The sequence below is a fragment of the Taeniopygia guttata genome, chromosome 2, assembly GCF_048771995.1.
Source record: "Taeniopygia guttata chromosome 2, bTaeGut7.mat, whole genome shotgun sequence".
NCBI lineage: Eukaryota > Metazoa > Chordata > Aves > Passeriformes > Estrildidae > Taeniopygia > Taeniopygia guttata.
Genome location: NC_133026.1, coordinates 140,139,562 through 140,156,273, shown reverse-complemented (window position 1 = coordinate 140,156,273; position 16,712 = coordinate 140,139,562). Strand labels below are relative to the sequence as shown.

The 16,712-nt window shown below is 42.1% G+C and overlaps 1 protein-coding gene across 1 annotated transcript in view; it reads right to left on the bottom strand.

Moving 5' to 3' along the window:
• Positions 1-11,059, bottom strand: part of FER1L6 (fer-1 like family member 6) — an 82,893-nt gene extending 71,834 nt beyond the window's left edge. Inside the window, exon 1 of the mRNA XM_072924987.1 lies at positions 10,954-11,059. Within this exon, the coding sequence (XP_072781088.1) occupies positions 10,954-10,973 (20 nt within the window). The 5' untranslated portion in view covers positions 10,974-11,059. The remainder of the gene's footprint in view (positions 1-10,953) is intronic.
• Positions 11,060-16,712: the final 5,653 nt, after the last annotated feature.

The following is a 16,712-nucleotide window of genomic DNA, read 5'->3' as shown; positions in this document are numbered from 1 at the left end:
TCTCTATCCTTTTGTTTCTTCCAGTGGAATTCGGGGAGATGGCTACGTCTGAAGGTAAGGATTATTTGTACTTCTTCAGTTCAAGGAGATTCCAGCCTAGCTGTCCAGAAGCTGCCCTGCCCTTCACCAGCATCCATCACACTCTTGTTTGACTTAAGTGATTGAGCATAGCTCTGCTCAAAGAAGAAATGGTAATTAAATCAGATATCTCATATGCTCCTGTATCTTCAGAAAGCATATGCAGAATTCCCTTTTCTCCACTGGAGCAGAAAAATAAATGTTTTTTTTTTATTTCATCCTTCTGAATCTTGCAATTAGCCCCGAGTTCTTGTGCTGGCTTTTACTGGGGATACTCTTCTTCAATTTCTTTTCTTACTTTTTTGCAGATAGCAGCACACCCAGACCAGACAGACTGGGCTGACAGCAGAATGGTGTGGTCCCCTGGGACACCCCACACAGCACAGCCATTCCAAAGCACTTTCACCAAAGTGAGGTTTAAAAGCACCCTGTTCCTAGATGAAATCCTAAACACCAGGAGAGGCCAGTGAGTCCTTTCAGTGGAGGAGTTGCTCGAGGTCTGCTAAAATTGAAAAAAAAAAATTTAAAATTCTCTCTTTCTGGGTTGAATTGAGAAACTATTCATGACTGCACAGAATGGTTTCACTACCCTGTCCTAGAAATTGCAACCAAGTATGCAGAACTGGCAGCTCTGCAGGAGAAAGCTGTCAGGAAGTGTCCTGGGCACCCAAGTACACTCAGTGGATGATCAGTTTTGTTCACCAACATCCTGTCAGGCAACCAAACTCTGCTCACCTCTCCAGAGAGCTTCTTTGCCAGGCTGCAAGGCCCCTACGCCATCCAGGTCTCAAAAAGCTTATTTTCTGACTGGGCAAAGCTTCCCATAAGACCTGAAATAATCCAATAGCATCCAAATAATCCAATAGCCTTTGCTCAGCTGGACATGGTGGCTCTGTGTGGAGGACTCAATTAACATTTGAGCAACAAAAGCTGAAGCAGCTGCCCTAACCTAATTAAATTTTCTTTTCTCTTTTCTTTTCTTTTCTTTTCTTTTCTTTTCTTTTCTTTTCTTTTCTTTTCTTTTCTTTTCTTTTCTTTTCTTTTCTTTTCTTTTCTTTTCTTTTCTTTTCTTTTCTTTTCTTTTCTTTTCTTTTCTTTTCTTTTCTTTTCTTTTCTTTTCTTTTTTCTCTTTGTTGAAGGAGAAGGTAGAGAGTAAGTTTGTCTCAACTGCTTCCTTTTCTATAGGATATGTTTTCAGACTTACAAAATTTAACAGTTACGATTCACTGTGTAGAGGTGTAAATCAGCCTTCAGGCCATATGGGATGCCTGCCTTGATCTGCCAACAGGGCTTTTTAAAGTGGATGTAAACATGTACACTGCTACTTAGTCTATGTGCCTCCAGACTGGCAGGGCTGGCAAGAAATCCCACAGATTGTTTTATAACTGAGCCCTGTAACAGCAGGGAAAGGCTGTGAGGGTGGTATCTCCTGTTCTTGTTGCTGTAAAGACCACGTTCCAGATGCAAACTCAGCCCATGTTTTCTGAAGTTTATGTATCCAGAACTGCTGTGCAACAAGTAGGGCAGAAGCAGACTCCATGTGTGTATCTGTACATACTCTGAAATCAAGCCATGTTTGCAGAGCACACGGTACAATGGAGAGTCTTCTTCCAGGAACAGCCCTTTCCATTTATTACTACTCATTAGAAAAGCCATGGGTGCCATGTAGAAGCTAGACATTAAATTAGTGAAATCAGACCATGTGATCCTTCCTAGCTGTATGAGCACAGTTCTGACAATTCCATTCCTCTCACCCTTCGCTAGTGGAACTAAAAACTCCTCAAGGCTTCCTCAGAGACTGCCAGAGACTCTGTGAGACTCTCTGAGGCTTTCTGTGAACATACCCTGACCCAAACACAGTGGTGCTGGTCTTTACCTGCCATTGTATCAAAGACGGGAAAGTCACCACAATAATCCTGCTGATTGCTGTGGCACACAGTAAGTGCTGGGTGAGGGGCACCATCCCCCAGGATAGGAGAACAGGCTTCAGGGTGGGGGCAGCCAAAAGGGAAACTTGCATCAGCAGGTGATTAACAGCATCCTATTAAAACTGGTGGAAGACAAATGGGGCAGTTTCCAGCTGGGGTGTTCATTCAGGAAAGCAGCAGCAAAGAGCCCCACAGGAACCCTGCCTTCACCAGGGGGAACACTTTCCCAAGCCTTGCCCCTTTTCTCCCCTCCCATAGTAAATCCAACCTGAGCAATACTTGTTCAAATCATTTTTTTCCCCACCATGCTCAAAGTTCAGCTTTGCATCTCCCACTCTCACTCAACAGGAACAGCCCTGCACCAGCTGTGAGCCCCAACCCTCCCACCAGGCAGCACAGGACAGTAGTCTCTCTGCCTTATGGATTGCTCTGTGCCACAGGAAGAGAAGGACAGAAAGTTCTGGCATGTTCATTTTATGAATCTGAGGCTGAACAGAAACTCCCTTGTATTTACAGAGTGGGTGTTTCTCTGAGCTGTCTGATAAATCAAGGTGGGGGCTGTACCCAGCACCACATTATAGGATAGTTGGCAACTTAGGAGTGTCAAGAAACAGAAAGCTTACATAAGGGGAGGTTTCCAATAAGTCAATATATTAAAAAAGTGACTCAGCCCCTCTCCTGTCATTGAAAACAAAAAAAAAAAAAAAAAAAAATAGACCAGACCTGGGCTAAGTCCAGCCTCCAGTGGAATGCCAGGGATGAGAAGAAAGTCAAGATACAGAGTCTATTTCCAGCCTCATTCCTGCCATATCAATAAAGTTGTGTAGCTGTGAGTGGTCTCTTCAGTTGATGGATTTAAAAGATTTACCTGTCCCATGGGAAGAGCGTCAGACTTCAGTGGTTTGAAAAGTGCTCTGATCAAACCAAATCGTTTATAGAGATGGGCTAGTGCATCTGAGGACAAGATGGTTCCTCCCAAGTACTCTGGGCACTTAGTGATCCACATGTTTTGTGTTTGTTTCTTTAATGGGTGCAGAATATTGTTCTCAATAGTTTCTGTGACCCTGAGGGACCTGGTGTCATTTGTTCCACTGAGACAGGTGGTAGATGCCCCATCTCTGCATTCAAGGACAGGCTGGGCATTCCCTGAGCAACCAGATCTAGTTGAAGGTGTCCCAGCCTATGGCAGGGCATTGGGAGCAGATGACCATTAAAGATCTCTTTCAACCCAAGCCATTCTATGGCTCCAGATGGGACCAAGCTGGGCATGCTGCTGCCAAATGCAAACAGCTATAAACAGTTCTGACTTCATTTTGTAGCAAGTCAGAGAACAAGAAGCATTAATTGTGTGTTGACAGGGAGTCCTCAAATCATCGGAGCAACCTCTTTTGGAGAAAGTGATACTTATTAGAAAAAACATTAAATAGGCTGTCCACTCAGCAGGTGTAAATTGGTGTGTTCTCTAAGTGACTGCATAGCCCTATAAATGGGATTTCTCTAATTTTTAAACAATACAGAATCATCTAACTCATGATCCAGCTGAAAAGAAGTAAAGAGGTTTGATAGAGCCAAGTGTAAAGAGCCAAATTTGGCTTTTGTAAGTGATACTGCAAAGCTGGCCAAGGGCCAAGAGAAGTGCAGATATGGAAGTGGCTGTACAGGGCCACAGCAGGAGCATTTCCCCAATGCTTCCTGCAGCTTTGGGGAGCAGGTTGCAAGGTGGTCACACAGGGAAGAAGAGTCAGAACCTGCCAATCTCTGCAGACTTGGCTGGTGTGGGACAATGCTGTTGGATTACCCTCAGTGAGTGTATTTCTTCCTGAATATTGAACACATGGATGTGTAGTAAAATGTGGTGAACCCCAGCTCAGAGAAGAAATTATGATGTCTGGTTCCAGATCAGAAGGCTGAAGGATAGCTTTATCAAAACTATACTATATTACATTAGTATCCTATTTAAAGAGATACTATACTATTTTACATACTTACTTCTTACTTACCTAACTCCAACTCATGACTCTCTGCTGAGAGTCCCAGACACAGCTGGATCCAATTGGTCATTGAACCCAAACAACCTTCACCAGAATCCAATCAAGCAATCACTTCAGGTAAACAATCTCCATACCACATTCCACATGGGGAAAACAAAGGAGCAGAGATAAAGATTGTTGTCTCTTCTTCTCTCTGTTCTGCTCCTGAGAGACAGAATTATGTCTCTCTGTCCAGAGAATGTGAATGTCACATGGATGCTTTGATGTAAAGGAAAATATTTCAAATTTGAGAAATATAAGCGCTTGTGGAAGTGAAGTATTACATTCAGTGCCTGCCCAGGGGTACCTCTGTGTTCTGATACCATCCCTAACTCAATCTTTCAGCACTTGCTTTAGTAACAACTTTTCTTTCAGGGAGATAAAGATATACAAAAGGGCAGAGAAGGTAGTACTCAAGAGCCCTGAACTGTAGTCCCAGCTTTGCTCAAGGCAGGTGAGCAGCTGCTGGAAGGTCTCTGTGCCCCTGCTTCCTCTTCCACCTCCCTGCCTGTACAGCAGGTGTTGAAGCGTGGCTCAGGCAGCACAAAGAGACTCAGATCCCACTAATGCCTTTGGTTCTACTTCTGCAGTCAGAAGAACTACTGTATCTGCAGAAGTAATGGAGCATCAGTGACAGACTTAGGGCTGTGCTGGTCTGCAAAAGAAACCTGCTCAGCAGCCAGCTCAGCCAGGAGGGTCTGCAATCAGCCTGTAGTCAGTGGTGATACCTTAGTGCCCTGGAGTGTTAAAACAAGCCTGGGGTAGGAACTGTTCTGTGCCTTGTTCTGTGGAGCCAGGCACACAAGCATCCCTTGCTGAGACATTTCTCACAGGCAGTGGCTCAACCCTTCCCAGGCCATGCCAGAGCTCAGTACTCATCCCAGGCTTTGCAGCTCAGCTGTGCAATCTACCTTTCCCAGGGGGCTCGTTATTTACAGTACTCACAATATACCTAGTCTTTGACTTTCCAAAGTCCATTACCAAGATTTGTCACCAAATTATTGTGGAGCTAGAAAAGGATAGGAATCATAAATCCTGGGTGCACTTGGCCCACAATATTATGTATGCTTTGGATGTGGTTGTCAATCCCAAGTCAGAGGTTAGTCTCTTGTCAAGGTATGAGTTAAATCACAGTGGTTTAATTCCTCTCCCTGCCTTGCATTCTTGGTTATAGAAGGCTGCCTGGGCCATGGATATGAAACACACTTAGGGCTGCCCTATTTTGTACCAAACCCTGTCAGTGCCAACAGCAGCACCGAGAGCTCTCACATGCTGTGATGGGGAAACAAGGCTCTGCCTTCTGCCCAGTACAGCTATCACCAAAAAATGCAGCCCACCAATATAGCCCCAAGACTGCTGCCTGGGTCAGCTCCCTCTAGTGATGACATAAAATATACTGTGAATGTCAATTAAACAGTGACATTTGAAAAGATGCTTCTGCTTTATCAGAGGACTGTCTGCACTGGAACATAACTATTGACTAGTGGGCAGGGAAGTATTAATCCCTGTAAATAAATCCTTTCTGACACAGGAAAAAGTCAGACTGTTTGCTGAGGGAAGTACTAAGCATCTCAGTTTATCCCACACATAGTGAGACTCTCTATCAAGCAGACATGAAGTTCAAACACTGCTCAGGAGGACAAGCAGGTTGTTTCTATAAACAAAAAGCTGTGAGCACAAAGCAGCTCTGAAGTCACTACACCTGGCACAGAGCTGTTTTTTTATTCCCACCTCAGAAAGGTTGTATCTCACCTTGCCAAGACAAGTACAGACATCCAGTAGCAGGGGTCCTGGTGAGCAAATGTGGAGGATAAGGAATGTACATTGTCCTCTCAGAGTTTTACCAAAAGCTATTGACAATTCTTGAGCACATAATACAGTTCTCTATTCCCAAATGCCTATGTGTATGAGATTAAAGTTATGATTTTTGCATTGTCCACAGGCTGACAACACTTTTTCACTTCCTATGTCCCTGTGATCCCACACTACCAATGTTAGATCTCTTTTCTTTTTCGATGTCTTTTTCCATTATAAATCTGTTCTTATTGTCTCTTCCTCAGCTTCAGCCCAAAAAAGTGACAGGGCCATCATTGACCAATGCAAAAGAAGCTCCTAGATGAAGGGGCAAGCAGCTTGTGATTCTGACTTTTCTTGAAACAGGATGAGTATCTCACTTATCTTAAAGTGCAAAGGACTTATTTCTGGCTCAGCGGGGCTATGAAATGCTAGAGCTTATCAGTCACATATTCTAGAATAACCTCCTGTTCTGAAAAACTTTCAAATTAATCTTCAGTATGATTTTAGAGGATTATCTTCATAACAGACATATCTTTTGAAAACCAGAAGAGTGGATGCTGCCTTCAGCATTTTTATAGATATCAGGTTTAAAGGGAATATTTTATGGAATAGCTGCTACAGTAATTGTGTTCTGGTCCAGACAGCAATCATTGCAAGGTTATTTGATTTTCACTATGGATAGCCAGTGCCCTGCTCAGCCAAATAACTTCTTTATTCTCCAGTCCTGAACCAGTCAAAAGAGAGAGAGAAAAATAATAACACCTTGAACAATTACTTACAGAGCGTGAGGATAACTGCTTGTGGAAACCCCAGGGAGCCTCCAAAGGCTGTGAGTGGGACACAAGGCTGCTGCCACCCAGTCCCAAGTGACCTTCTGGAAATGCTGATCAGTGCCACACTACACGTGTGCTCTGGGCTACCCTGGCAGGCAGCTAAACACCACACAACCAATCACTCACCACCCCTCAGTGGAGAAGGGGAGAGAACAGGGAAAAAAAAGGGAAAACTCTTTCATTGAGATAAAGAAGTTTAATAGGACAAAAATGAAGGGTAAGTAATAATAATAATTATTAGTAATAAAATAATAATTGCTGTTGTTGTTTGCAAAACAAATTATGCACAATGCAGTTTGCTCACCACCCACTGACTGATGCCCAGCCAGTCCCTGAGCAGCAGGTCACCACCTGCAGTCAGTTCCCCCAGTATATTGTTCAGCAAGATGCCATATGCTATGGAGTTTCCCTTGGATCAGCTGGGGTCAGCTGTCCCAGCTGTGACCACGCACAACTTTTTGTGCACCTCCAGACTCCTCACTGGCAGGGCAGCGAGAGAAGCTGAAAAGTCCTTGACAGAGTGTAAGTACTTCTCAAGAACAACTAAATTAGTGTGTCACCAACATTATTCTCAATCCTAAATCCTAATCTTGCAACACTGTACCAGCTACTAACTGTATCCCAGCTGAAACCAGGACTATGTGTTTCACACTGATGCTGCAAAATGCCTTTAAACTGGACTAGAAATGGGTCTCCTCTACTGCTGCAGCAACTCAGTTTACCTTTGTTACCAGAAATCCAAACTTGTAAAAAGAAAGTATGTTACCAGTCCAGATTTTCCAAAATCACCCTTTAATTCAAAGACATTTTTATCTTTCAAAGGGGAGGGGTTGAAAGCTCTGGACAGATATCTTCTCTCTCACCTTTTACCACAGCCATCAATATAACATTATTTATCAGTATTACTCATTTGTTTCGCTGTTGCTAGAGGGAAGCTGCTCAAATAAAGGCTGTATAAAATGTCTAGAACACTACTAATGCCTACAGTAACATCTTTATGTGCCAATATTCCCATCTCATCAATGTCCTTGAGGGCATCCTCCCTTCACAGGGTGGAACTCAAAGGAGTTTGCTGTTTGGGGGTATGAGTCACACTTTATCAAAAATAAGCACATTTGGTTGAACCAAGTTCTTCTTGTTATTGCAGTATTTCTCAAGATGTTTGGAAGCAGCCGAGTCACTGCAATTGTCACAAGCCCTGTTAGTGTCAGAGATGGAAATGGCTGGTCAAAAATACCTGTCCATGCCGTCTGGCAAGGAGTCTGCCTCCACATAAAAATTTATCCTCTTGTGAGGAATCAGGTCTGCATCAAATTTAATTTGTGTTTTATCGGGACTATTTAATAAAGAAGAAAAGCAGACAAACATGAAAGAAGATACTGATTATTATATGAAGAAAGATTGATGGAGGAATTACTAATATGCCTCTTTGTATATAAACATACAGAGGAATAATTAATTTCCTATTTACAGAATCACAGAATGGTAGATTGATTTGGGTTGAAAGGGAACTTCGAAAATTATTCAGCCCAAATCCTCCACCACAGACAGGGACATTTTTCACCAGACCAGATTTCCCCAAGCCCTATCCAACCTGGTCATGAGCACTTCCCAGTCTGGAGTATCTACCACTCCTCTGGACAACCTTCTCCAGTGTCTCACTGCCCTCATCAAAAGGATTCTTCCTTATGTCCAGCTTAAACCTACTGATCTTCAGTGTAAAACCATTGCCCCTTGTCCAGCCACTACAGGACCTGGTAAAAAGTCTTTCTCTGTTTTTCTCTAAGTGCCCTCTGTATATTGAGAGGCTGCAATAAGGTCTCCCTTGACGTTTCTCTTCTCCAGGCTGAATAACCTCACCTCTCTCAGCTTTTCTTCACAGGACAGGTGCTCCAGCCCCCATCGTTGTCATGGCCTTCTCTGAACCCTCTCCAAGAGTCTTTCTTATGTTGAAGACTTCAGAGCTGGAGACAGTGGGGGCAGGGGACTCCAGTGGGCTCTCACAGAGCAGAGGGGAAGAATCACCAGCTGGCCATGTTTCTTTTGGTGCAGCCCAGGATGTGCTTGGCTTTCTGGACTGCAAGTGCACATTGACAGCTCGTCTCCCATATTTCAACAACCAAGATCTCCAAGTCTTTCTCCTTTGGGCTGCTCTCAACCCACTCATTCTGCAATTCTGATATTGGGGATTGCCCCAGCCCATGCACAGGACCTTGCACTTGACCTTGCTGAACTTTATGAAGTTCACATAGACACACTCCTCAAGCCTGCCCCTCTGGATGACATCCCTTCCCTCAGGTGAATCAGCTGCAGCTTTGTGTTGTCTGCAAACTTTCTGAGTATATTTGTATGACTCAAAGAGGAAAGCAATATATCTCTGAAGTAATTTTCCATATTCACTATTTCAAAAACTTTTCACCCCTAGCACAACTGCTTTGCTTTGTGCTGCAGTCCCTAACAGAGCTGCTGAGCTGTAGTGAACAGGAATAAACCTCCAAATTAGAAACAAAGGCCCCCACTATGTTCACCATTGCTGGGATTGAGGGAGAGAGCCAGGGTTTGGTCCCACACTATATTAGCAGGCAGGATCTTCCTAGAAGACCAGTGGGGACAGACAGGCTTTTCCAGAGAACATTTAGCCACAAAGGCTTATGTGGTGTTATGTGAATTGTTTTCAGGAGGAACACTTCCCTCAAGGACATCAAGCAGCCTGGATACAACATAATACCTAAAATTAACTCAAATAATTCCACTCAGCTTCCTCGTGCCTTTCTTCTGTGACAAGCCCTTTTGTTAACTTTAAAGGTATTCCACAGTAATGCAGAATAAATATCTGTGTGATAATAACTAGAAATTCTTTCTTCTCTGATGGAAATATCCCTTGTCTGCGGGATCAGTCCCACAAAATATTAAATATTAAATAATAAATCCAAAATCACACACACACACGTGTAGATATATATATATATATATATATATCAATAGAACAAACACATTTCCATAGAAGAAATTGAAAAATTTATATAAATCTTACCAGAGTTAATGCTAGTTTAGTTTTAGGTAGATATTCTTATATTGTTTCAATGAAGGAAGCATATCATTAAAGCAAAACATGACTTTCTCTTTACACACAGAAAAACCTTGTGAGGTTGTCCTAGAATTTAGGGTGAGGCACAAATTTGTCACTATGTTAAATTTATTTAATCACTACCATCTATTTACTATTTATATAAACTATATAAAATTCTCTAAGAACTTTGGCCAAGCTTTGGTCTCAGTTCCGTACCTCTGAGTCTATAGAGATGCTATAAAACCCATGAAAAAATTCTGGGTTTGTTCTACAGCCAAGGCAAAATTTGTTTTCTAGATCCACATTCAGCTCTACTGCTAAAGAAGGTAGAAACAAGAATATATGCTACAAGCAGGATAGCCTATTTAAATAATCTTACTGTTAACAGAAATACAGAAACATATTAATAAACATGGCTATGCATATATATATTTGCATATGCTCAAAGACACAAACACCCACATATTCCTCTGCTCTCTTTCAGCAAAAAGCCAGTGACCTTTCCTTATGAAAAACAAGCACTTCAAAAACTAGAGCTAATCCCCAGCTCATGAATTAGATCAATTTCACGAAAGTAAGATTATTTCCAGCTGCTGCACCTGAGCATTAAAATATTTAAGTGCCATATTTTTCCTTTAGATGCATCCTATTGCAATCAAAAGATGTTCTCAATGGATAAACTGATGCCTATATGTATCTACCTATATATCTACCTACAAAACACAGCAATGCTGTTTCTGAGTACTTCTTCAGGGCAGAATCACAAAATTACAGGGAGAGATAACAGCTATATTAAGCCAACTGATGCAACCACAGAAACCACTCACACATTCAAGCCCCACAGCCCTGGACCAGGGTTCTCCAAGGGATTTCTGTTCTCTTAACTTGCACTGCTGGGTCAATGCACACCAAGTGTGAACCAGAGTGATCCTGAAGACACTAAAATTCTAGAAAACAGTGGACAAGAAAGACCTAAAGATGAGAGAAAATACGCTTGCCAGAGACATTCATCTCCTCCCATTTGTCGTTCGGGAGAATTCATGAGCTTCCCTTGAAGACTTTGAAACCAAAAAAATAATAATACAAAACTTGCTGACTTAAATTAAACACTTATGCAAGCACCTTAATGTTGAAAATCTAGGTCTCTAGGTATTCCAAAACCTTATTGTTTCTAACTGCAGATGTCTTATGTTTTCACTGCCTAGAAGAAACATTACCTGGGCTTTTTTCCTTCCATCTCCTACACCTTCCTGTTGTCTGGTGTCAAGCTGGCCTTCAGCAACTCATCCCACACATGTCAGACTCTCCAGTCTTCTTCCTCTGGCTGCCATAGGGATTCTGCCTGTGTTTATGATTAACCCACCAAGAGATCTGCCACGGCAGGGTGAGGCTGTTTAAACACTGAATTATACCCATGATGGTTATTGCAGATAAGGCTTCCCAAAGCACTGAAGTGTACAAGGGCTGTTAGCTGCTTACTGAAGCCTAACAAAAGTCTGTGGTTTTGGCTCATAGTGCTCCTTTACAGAGACATTTTTTCCTCCTCCTACCACGCTGCTGCAGTTGGGTGGGATCAGCTCCTGGCTCAGCCAGTGTTCCAGCTCACAAAACAGCTCCAGAGGCACAACAGCCTGATGTTCTGGGGTGCAACAATGCCAAAATGGGGTATACTGGGGTGGGGTTTTTGGGGTTATGAGGTGTATATCCTTTCAGAGAGCTTCATGTGGTCAAGGTATTTGCTGCACTAACACAACTTCTGCTCCTTCTCGGCATGCATAGACCCTCTCTCCAGATTTACCAATCCTGACTTTTCTACCCAGTGATCAAACATGGAAAACTTTGCTGTGTTTCAGTAGTGGGGGGAAAGATGAAAGCAAGTCTGTCTGGACCCACCACCAGCTGCTCTTTGGAGGGACCTCCCTGGCTGAGGGATTACATAAATGTGGGCACTTTCCTGATTCCCAGGCAGCTGTCTTCAGAAACTGTGACACAGAAATGTTTACCCACCGACATCCCAAACCTCTGACAAGGCAATTTGGTTGAGTTTAGCTGAGAGCAGCCACAAGGTGTGGCTGGTTCTCAGTACATGGTTCTCATTATTGGTTTGAACAGTGCCATTATACCTGCAGGGGAGAGTTTGGGTAATGCAATGTAGTGCACTAAAATGCTGAGGAGAATAAGTCTGGGTAAAGCACATTGCTGGACAGAAATGGGAAAACAGGCAATGAGGAAAAGGGCTCCACCCAGGCAGATGTAAAGCTGGCAGAGTTTCTTATACACTTCAGAAAGGAATGGGAAAGAAAGAAAAATTAAGAGGTTCGTTGAGAATATTCACTCAGGGATTTAATTAAAAGGACATTTTATTCATGCAGTGGCCTTGTCCGAGGGTCCCTTTTGTGGATGAAGCATCCATCATTTCTTCATTTTGTGACAAACAGGATTATGCCACTCTAAACATCTAGTTTTACACTCTGAGTCTGTGCAGTTTTCTCAAAAGCAGACAATAGAAGTTGTCAGGTGACACAGGAGAGTGACTGAGGTCACCAAGGGCATGGGGTGCCTTCCAGGCAAGTTACAGCTTGGACACTGATGCTTGAAAAATGAGTGGGATACATTAGGGCCTCTAAAATCATTAGTGGAATGGCAAATATGAGTAGGGAACACTTGTTCACAGTTTATCACTGAAGAAGTGTTTTGCATAAGACACATTGCTACAGTGTGGAACAGATTAAGCCATTCAGCTGCTGCTACTTAGCACATGACCATGTAACATTGAGATACCAAGAAATTAAGGGTAAAGCAACTCCTTCAGAGCACAGAGTACAAGGTTCTCAAATAGAGTCAGTTTTTAAAGAATGGGCTTTTTTTAATTTCACATTTAATAGATCATCATCTTTGGCTTCTCTAGCAATTCACGCCTCTTGGAAAAATTTGCTGGTTTTCATGAATAAATTCAGTCCTGAAAAGATGGTTATTGATGTAGAAGAATTGGAATAGACATCATGCACAGATACTATAAAAACATTTTCCATGCTCTGAAACGGAAGAAAAATTCTCATGTAAATTAACTACACCCTGCCACAAAAATTTGATGGCCCCTTTCTCTCTGCTTTCAGAACAGGACCCCCCCAAGGCACACAGATAAAATTTTATGCTGGCTAACCAAGGCTGGTATGAAGTCTGGAGCATACCAGAGGCTGCAGCCCATCCCTGGCCAACCACAGCCTGGGCAAAGCATCAGCCTGTGACATCCTCTCCTGAAACTGCTTGTGCTGGAAGTTGCTCAGGCATGAGATCTCCTGGAGATCCAAGCCTTCCCTGCTTTTCTCTGAATTAGTAGAGACAGTAGCAAGAGGAATATCTGCTGGGAAATAGAGGCAGGGCACATTCCTGAGAAATCCTGATAAGGGGCCAAACCTCCCCCCCAGAGATGGATTTTCTTAGTCTCTAGCAGCTGAACTGGAGGAGGCTCTCTTTCATTTTATTTCATTTATCAGTTTATCCCATCTTAAAAGAATCCATTTCCCCTCTTTCCCTCTAACCTAATAAAAATCTGCAAAGTGAAGACAGTCAGGCAAAATCCAACCCTAACATAAAAGGAGGAACTTGAACCTGCTGTCAGATTTCTTACTTTTCTTCTGTTGTTTCCTCACCTCTTTCCTCTGAGAAGAGAGTTGTGCTGGAAGTGACAGAGTTTTCTAGGTCATGATCCACCTGATGTGGATGACAGAGATGACTCATAACTCATAACATCTCTCATAAGTCCACATGTCTGCAGATTAAATGTTGATGTGTTAAATAGTCACCTAGAACCTCTTGGTCAGTGAAAGTAAAGGAACATTTTGAGACTTTGCTGACCTAACACATTCCAGAGAGCTGAAGCAGGTGTGGACATCCAGCAAGGGAACCCCCCTGAGTTCTCCTGTCAGGTTCAGACTTAACATTTGCAGCCTTGGCCCCGCATAGGGGATGGAATAAAAGATCCAAAAATCCTTCCCACTCATGTGGTACTGAGATTATACTCGATGGCATAGAAGACATAGCTAATAACTAACACCATGAGGGGAGTAACTCCTGTTTTATACCCCACTCAAGCTCAAAATATCAGGCCACCCTAGTCTTACTACCAAAGAGGTCCCCACACCATATTAGCTGGCACTTTCCAGGAACTCTGCAATGTTTGATTGTGGTATCAAGTAGAAAGGACATCACACAAATACACACCAGACTGACCTGTCCTGCAGTATGACCTCTAACACCTTATCCTCCTGCTCCACAGGCAAAGCTTCAGCCATGTCCTTCACTTAGTCTTATATAACAAAATCAAAAGCAGCTTAAAAAGGCTTGTACCTGGATTCCCCAATGCTTTAAATGTGCAGTTCCTACTGAAAGTAACATACAAAGAGACATCTCTGCTTCATATGCATCCATTTCTCACTCTTATATATAGTATGAAGAGACTGGAATTTATTTTGCCCGTATGAATCAAATAAAATTCTCCTGGTTTATATACTTACAGCTTCCCCTGCACTCAGTTATAGATGTTTTGGGTTCCCTCTGTGAAACAATTCTGTATAAACCATTCAAACTGTTGTGTGTTCACAATGTAATTAAAAACATGGTATGGCTGGTTTGCTTCCTTCCTCAGATATGTTGCACAAGAAAAGGGAAAGAAATTTTTTTAATATGTGCACTTCTTAATATTTCATACAGATATGCTCTGTTGGTTTATTTAATCCACAACAAGCTTATTCATTTAAATTGAATCTGAAATCCTGTGGGTGACATTTTCATGCCCATATGTCATCAGATGTCTGGTTTGGGTTTGTTTTTTTCTCTTCAACAGAAACAACTTTATACAGAATTTTTTCAGCAGTGTCCATAATTCAAATCCCACCTCTAGGCACGTTTTCAAGCCTCAGTGGCTTGGTCATATGCATGAGGATGTGTTCTGTGCTTTAAAACCTCACACAGCATTACCCACAGTAATCTTCCATTCCACTTTCCAAAATATATCATGTTACTGTCCTCTGCTGATCCTGGACCTAATTTTCTACAAGTTACTTTAAAGCTAACATTGTCCATATAATTATTTGTATACTTTCTCCCCTTCTGCAAGACTGCAGTTACTGCACCGGTAACATCACGTGTTTCTTCATTTGTTTAGACCTTATTCTATGGCACAGGCTTGATAAAGGCAAAGACAGCCATACCTTTGAAATGCTTTTCACTTCGGTGTGATTCAGACCAAGCCTCTGATTATACCCCACTATTTTTTTTTAATTTCCCAATTTATGCATTAAACAGATTTCATTTCTTCTATATGCACTTGTGAGACATTCACTTCTCCTTGTAAAGTTAGATTGACATTAATTCTGATTTTACCAGCTTTTAATTTTTTCTCTTTGTGTATAGCTATGGAGAATAGTTATTGCTGATGCCTTGCACAGCTTCCCTATTAGTCTTTCAGCCTCAGCTTTTTGAGCATTGCTTAGAGAATGCATTTATATCAATTTATGGACACCTGCCCACAAATTTCCATAATAGGCATGGGGTTTCTAAGCACATCCACTGCTAATGGATTTGGAATTGCTCTGTGTATTTTATCTGCATTTCTTTGCCTTCAAAATACTAGTGGTATAATTTGTAAAACAGTTTTCACATTATCTCCTTATTTAATTTTCTTCTGTGATGTCTCAAACCAGGATGAGACCAGAATGGTGATGTCTTCATATGGCTCTGCTTCAAAGCTGCTTGCAGCTAAACAAGAGCTCACAGCAGCAATAGGTAGCAGCTTCTCTTCCTGAATCCTTGCAGACCAGCTCCAGAAACCAAAATACAGCAGAGGCCCAGCTGCAGAGAGGGACTATCTGAAGAGCCACCTCGAGTACAAGCACTACAGTCCCTAAAATACCCAGTCACCCCAATACTGTAATTTAGAGCCCCAAAAATATTTCACAATACTGTTGATAAATACTTTTCATGTGTGGCCCCACTTACCAATAGAATGTGCCACTGTCCCCCTCATTTGATTTTGTAAGGAGGCAAAGACCCCACCATGAAGAGCTCAGCCTAGGTACTGCCTGTCCTGGGCCAGGAAACACCAACTTTGCCTCTTGGACATCTCTCCAAAGAAGCTTTCCAGATAATTGTTTTAACTTCTGGGCATGGCAAACACCTTCACAAATAGCCACACGGGCACTTCTGAAGATCTGAAAACCTGGCCCTGATTTGGGCATCCCAGATGGTGTTCAGCTCTCATTAGTTCTTGAAAACCACTTGGCCAATACTAGATTAATTCAGTTAAAGAGAATGATGAACAAATGTCACATTTTCTAATATCAAAGCAATAAGCTGGAAGCATTTTTTTTTACCTAGCGGGTAGGGCACAAGGCCATTACATGGACAGGATCGATGCTACACATTTTTCACAAGTATTTCCATGACTGGGTTTATCTTTATTTTGTAATTATTTTCTCATTCAAGGTCTAACAAAGTATTGTAGTCTCCTTTTGCATCTTTATTGGGTTTGGGTTTGGATTTGTGGGGGTTTTTTTTAATAGCCTGAGCTATTGGAATAATATCACCTGCGAATCTCAGCCTTTTCTTAAATACTCCTCTTCACCTCTGGTATGATTTGGATGCAAAGCAAAACCCATCCACATGTCCAAACCACCAAAACCACCTACAGGTTAAGAAATCAAGGTATAACTCCAAATCTTATCCATTGTGGGAGTCTATTTCAGGTGATCTGCATGTCATGTAAATCAGTCCCACGACATCAGAGGCTGTGACACAATTATTGTAAAATTTTCAGACATAGTAGGTATCAAAAGGTAGGCCAGGTAGAAATATAAAATTGGGCTATAACATGGAATTCTGCCAAGTTGCTTGGTGTGTCAACACCCCTGTACACTGTGTGTTGTGACACAGGTGAGTCAATATTGAACAAGGCGCTAAATTTGAGGAAGTATCT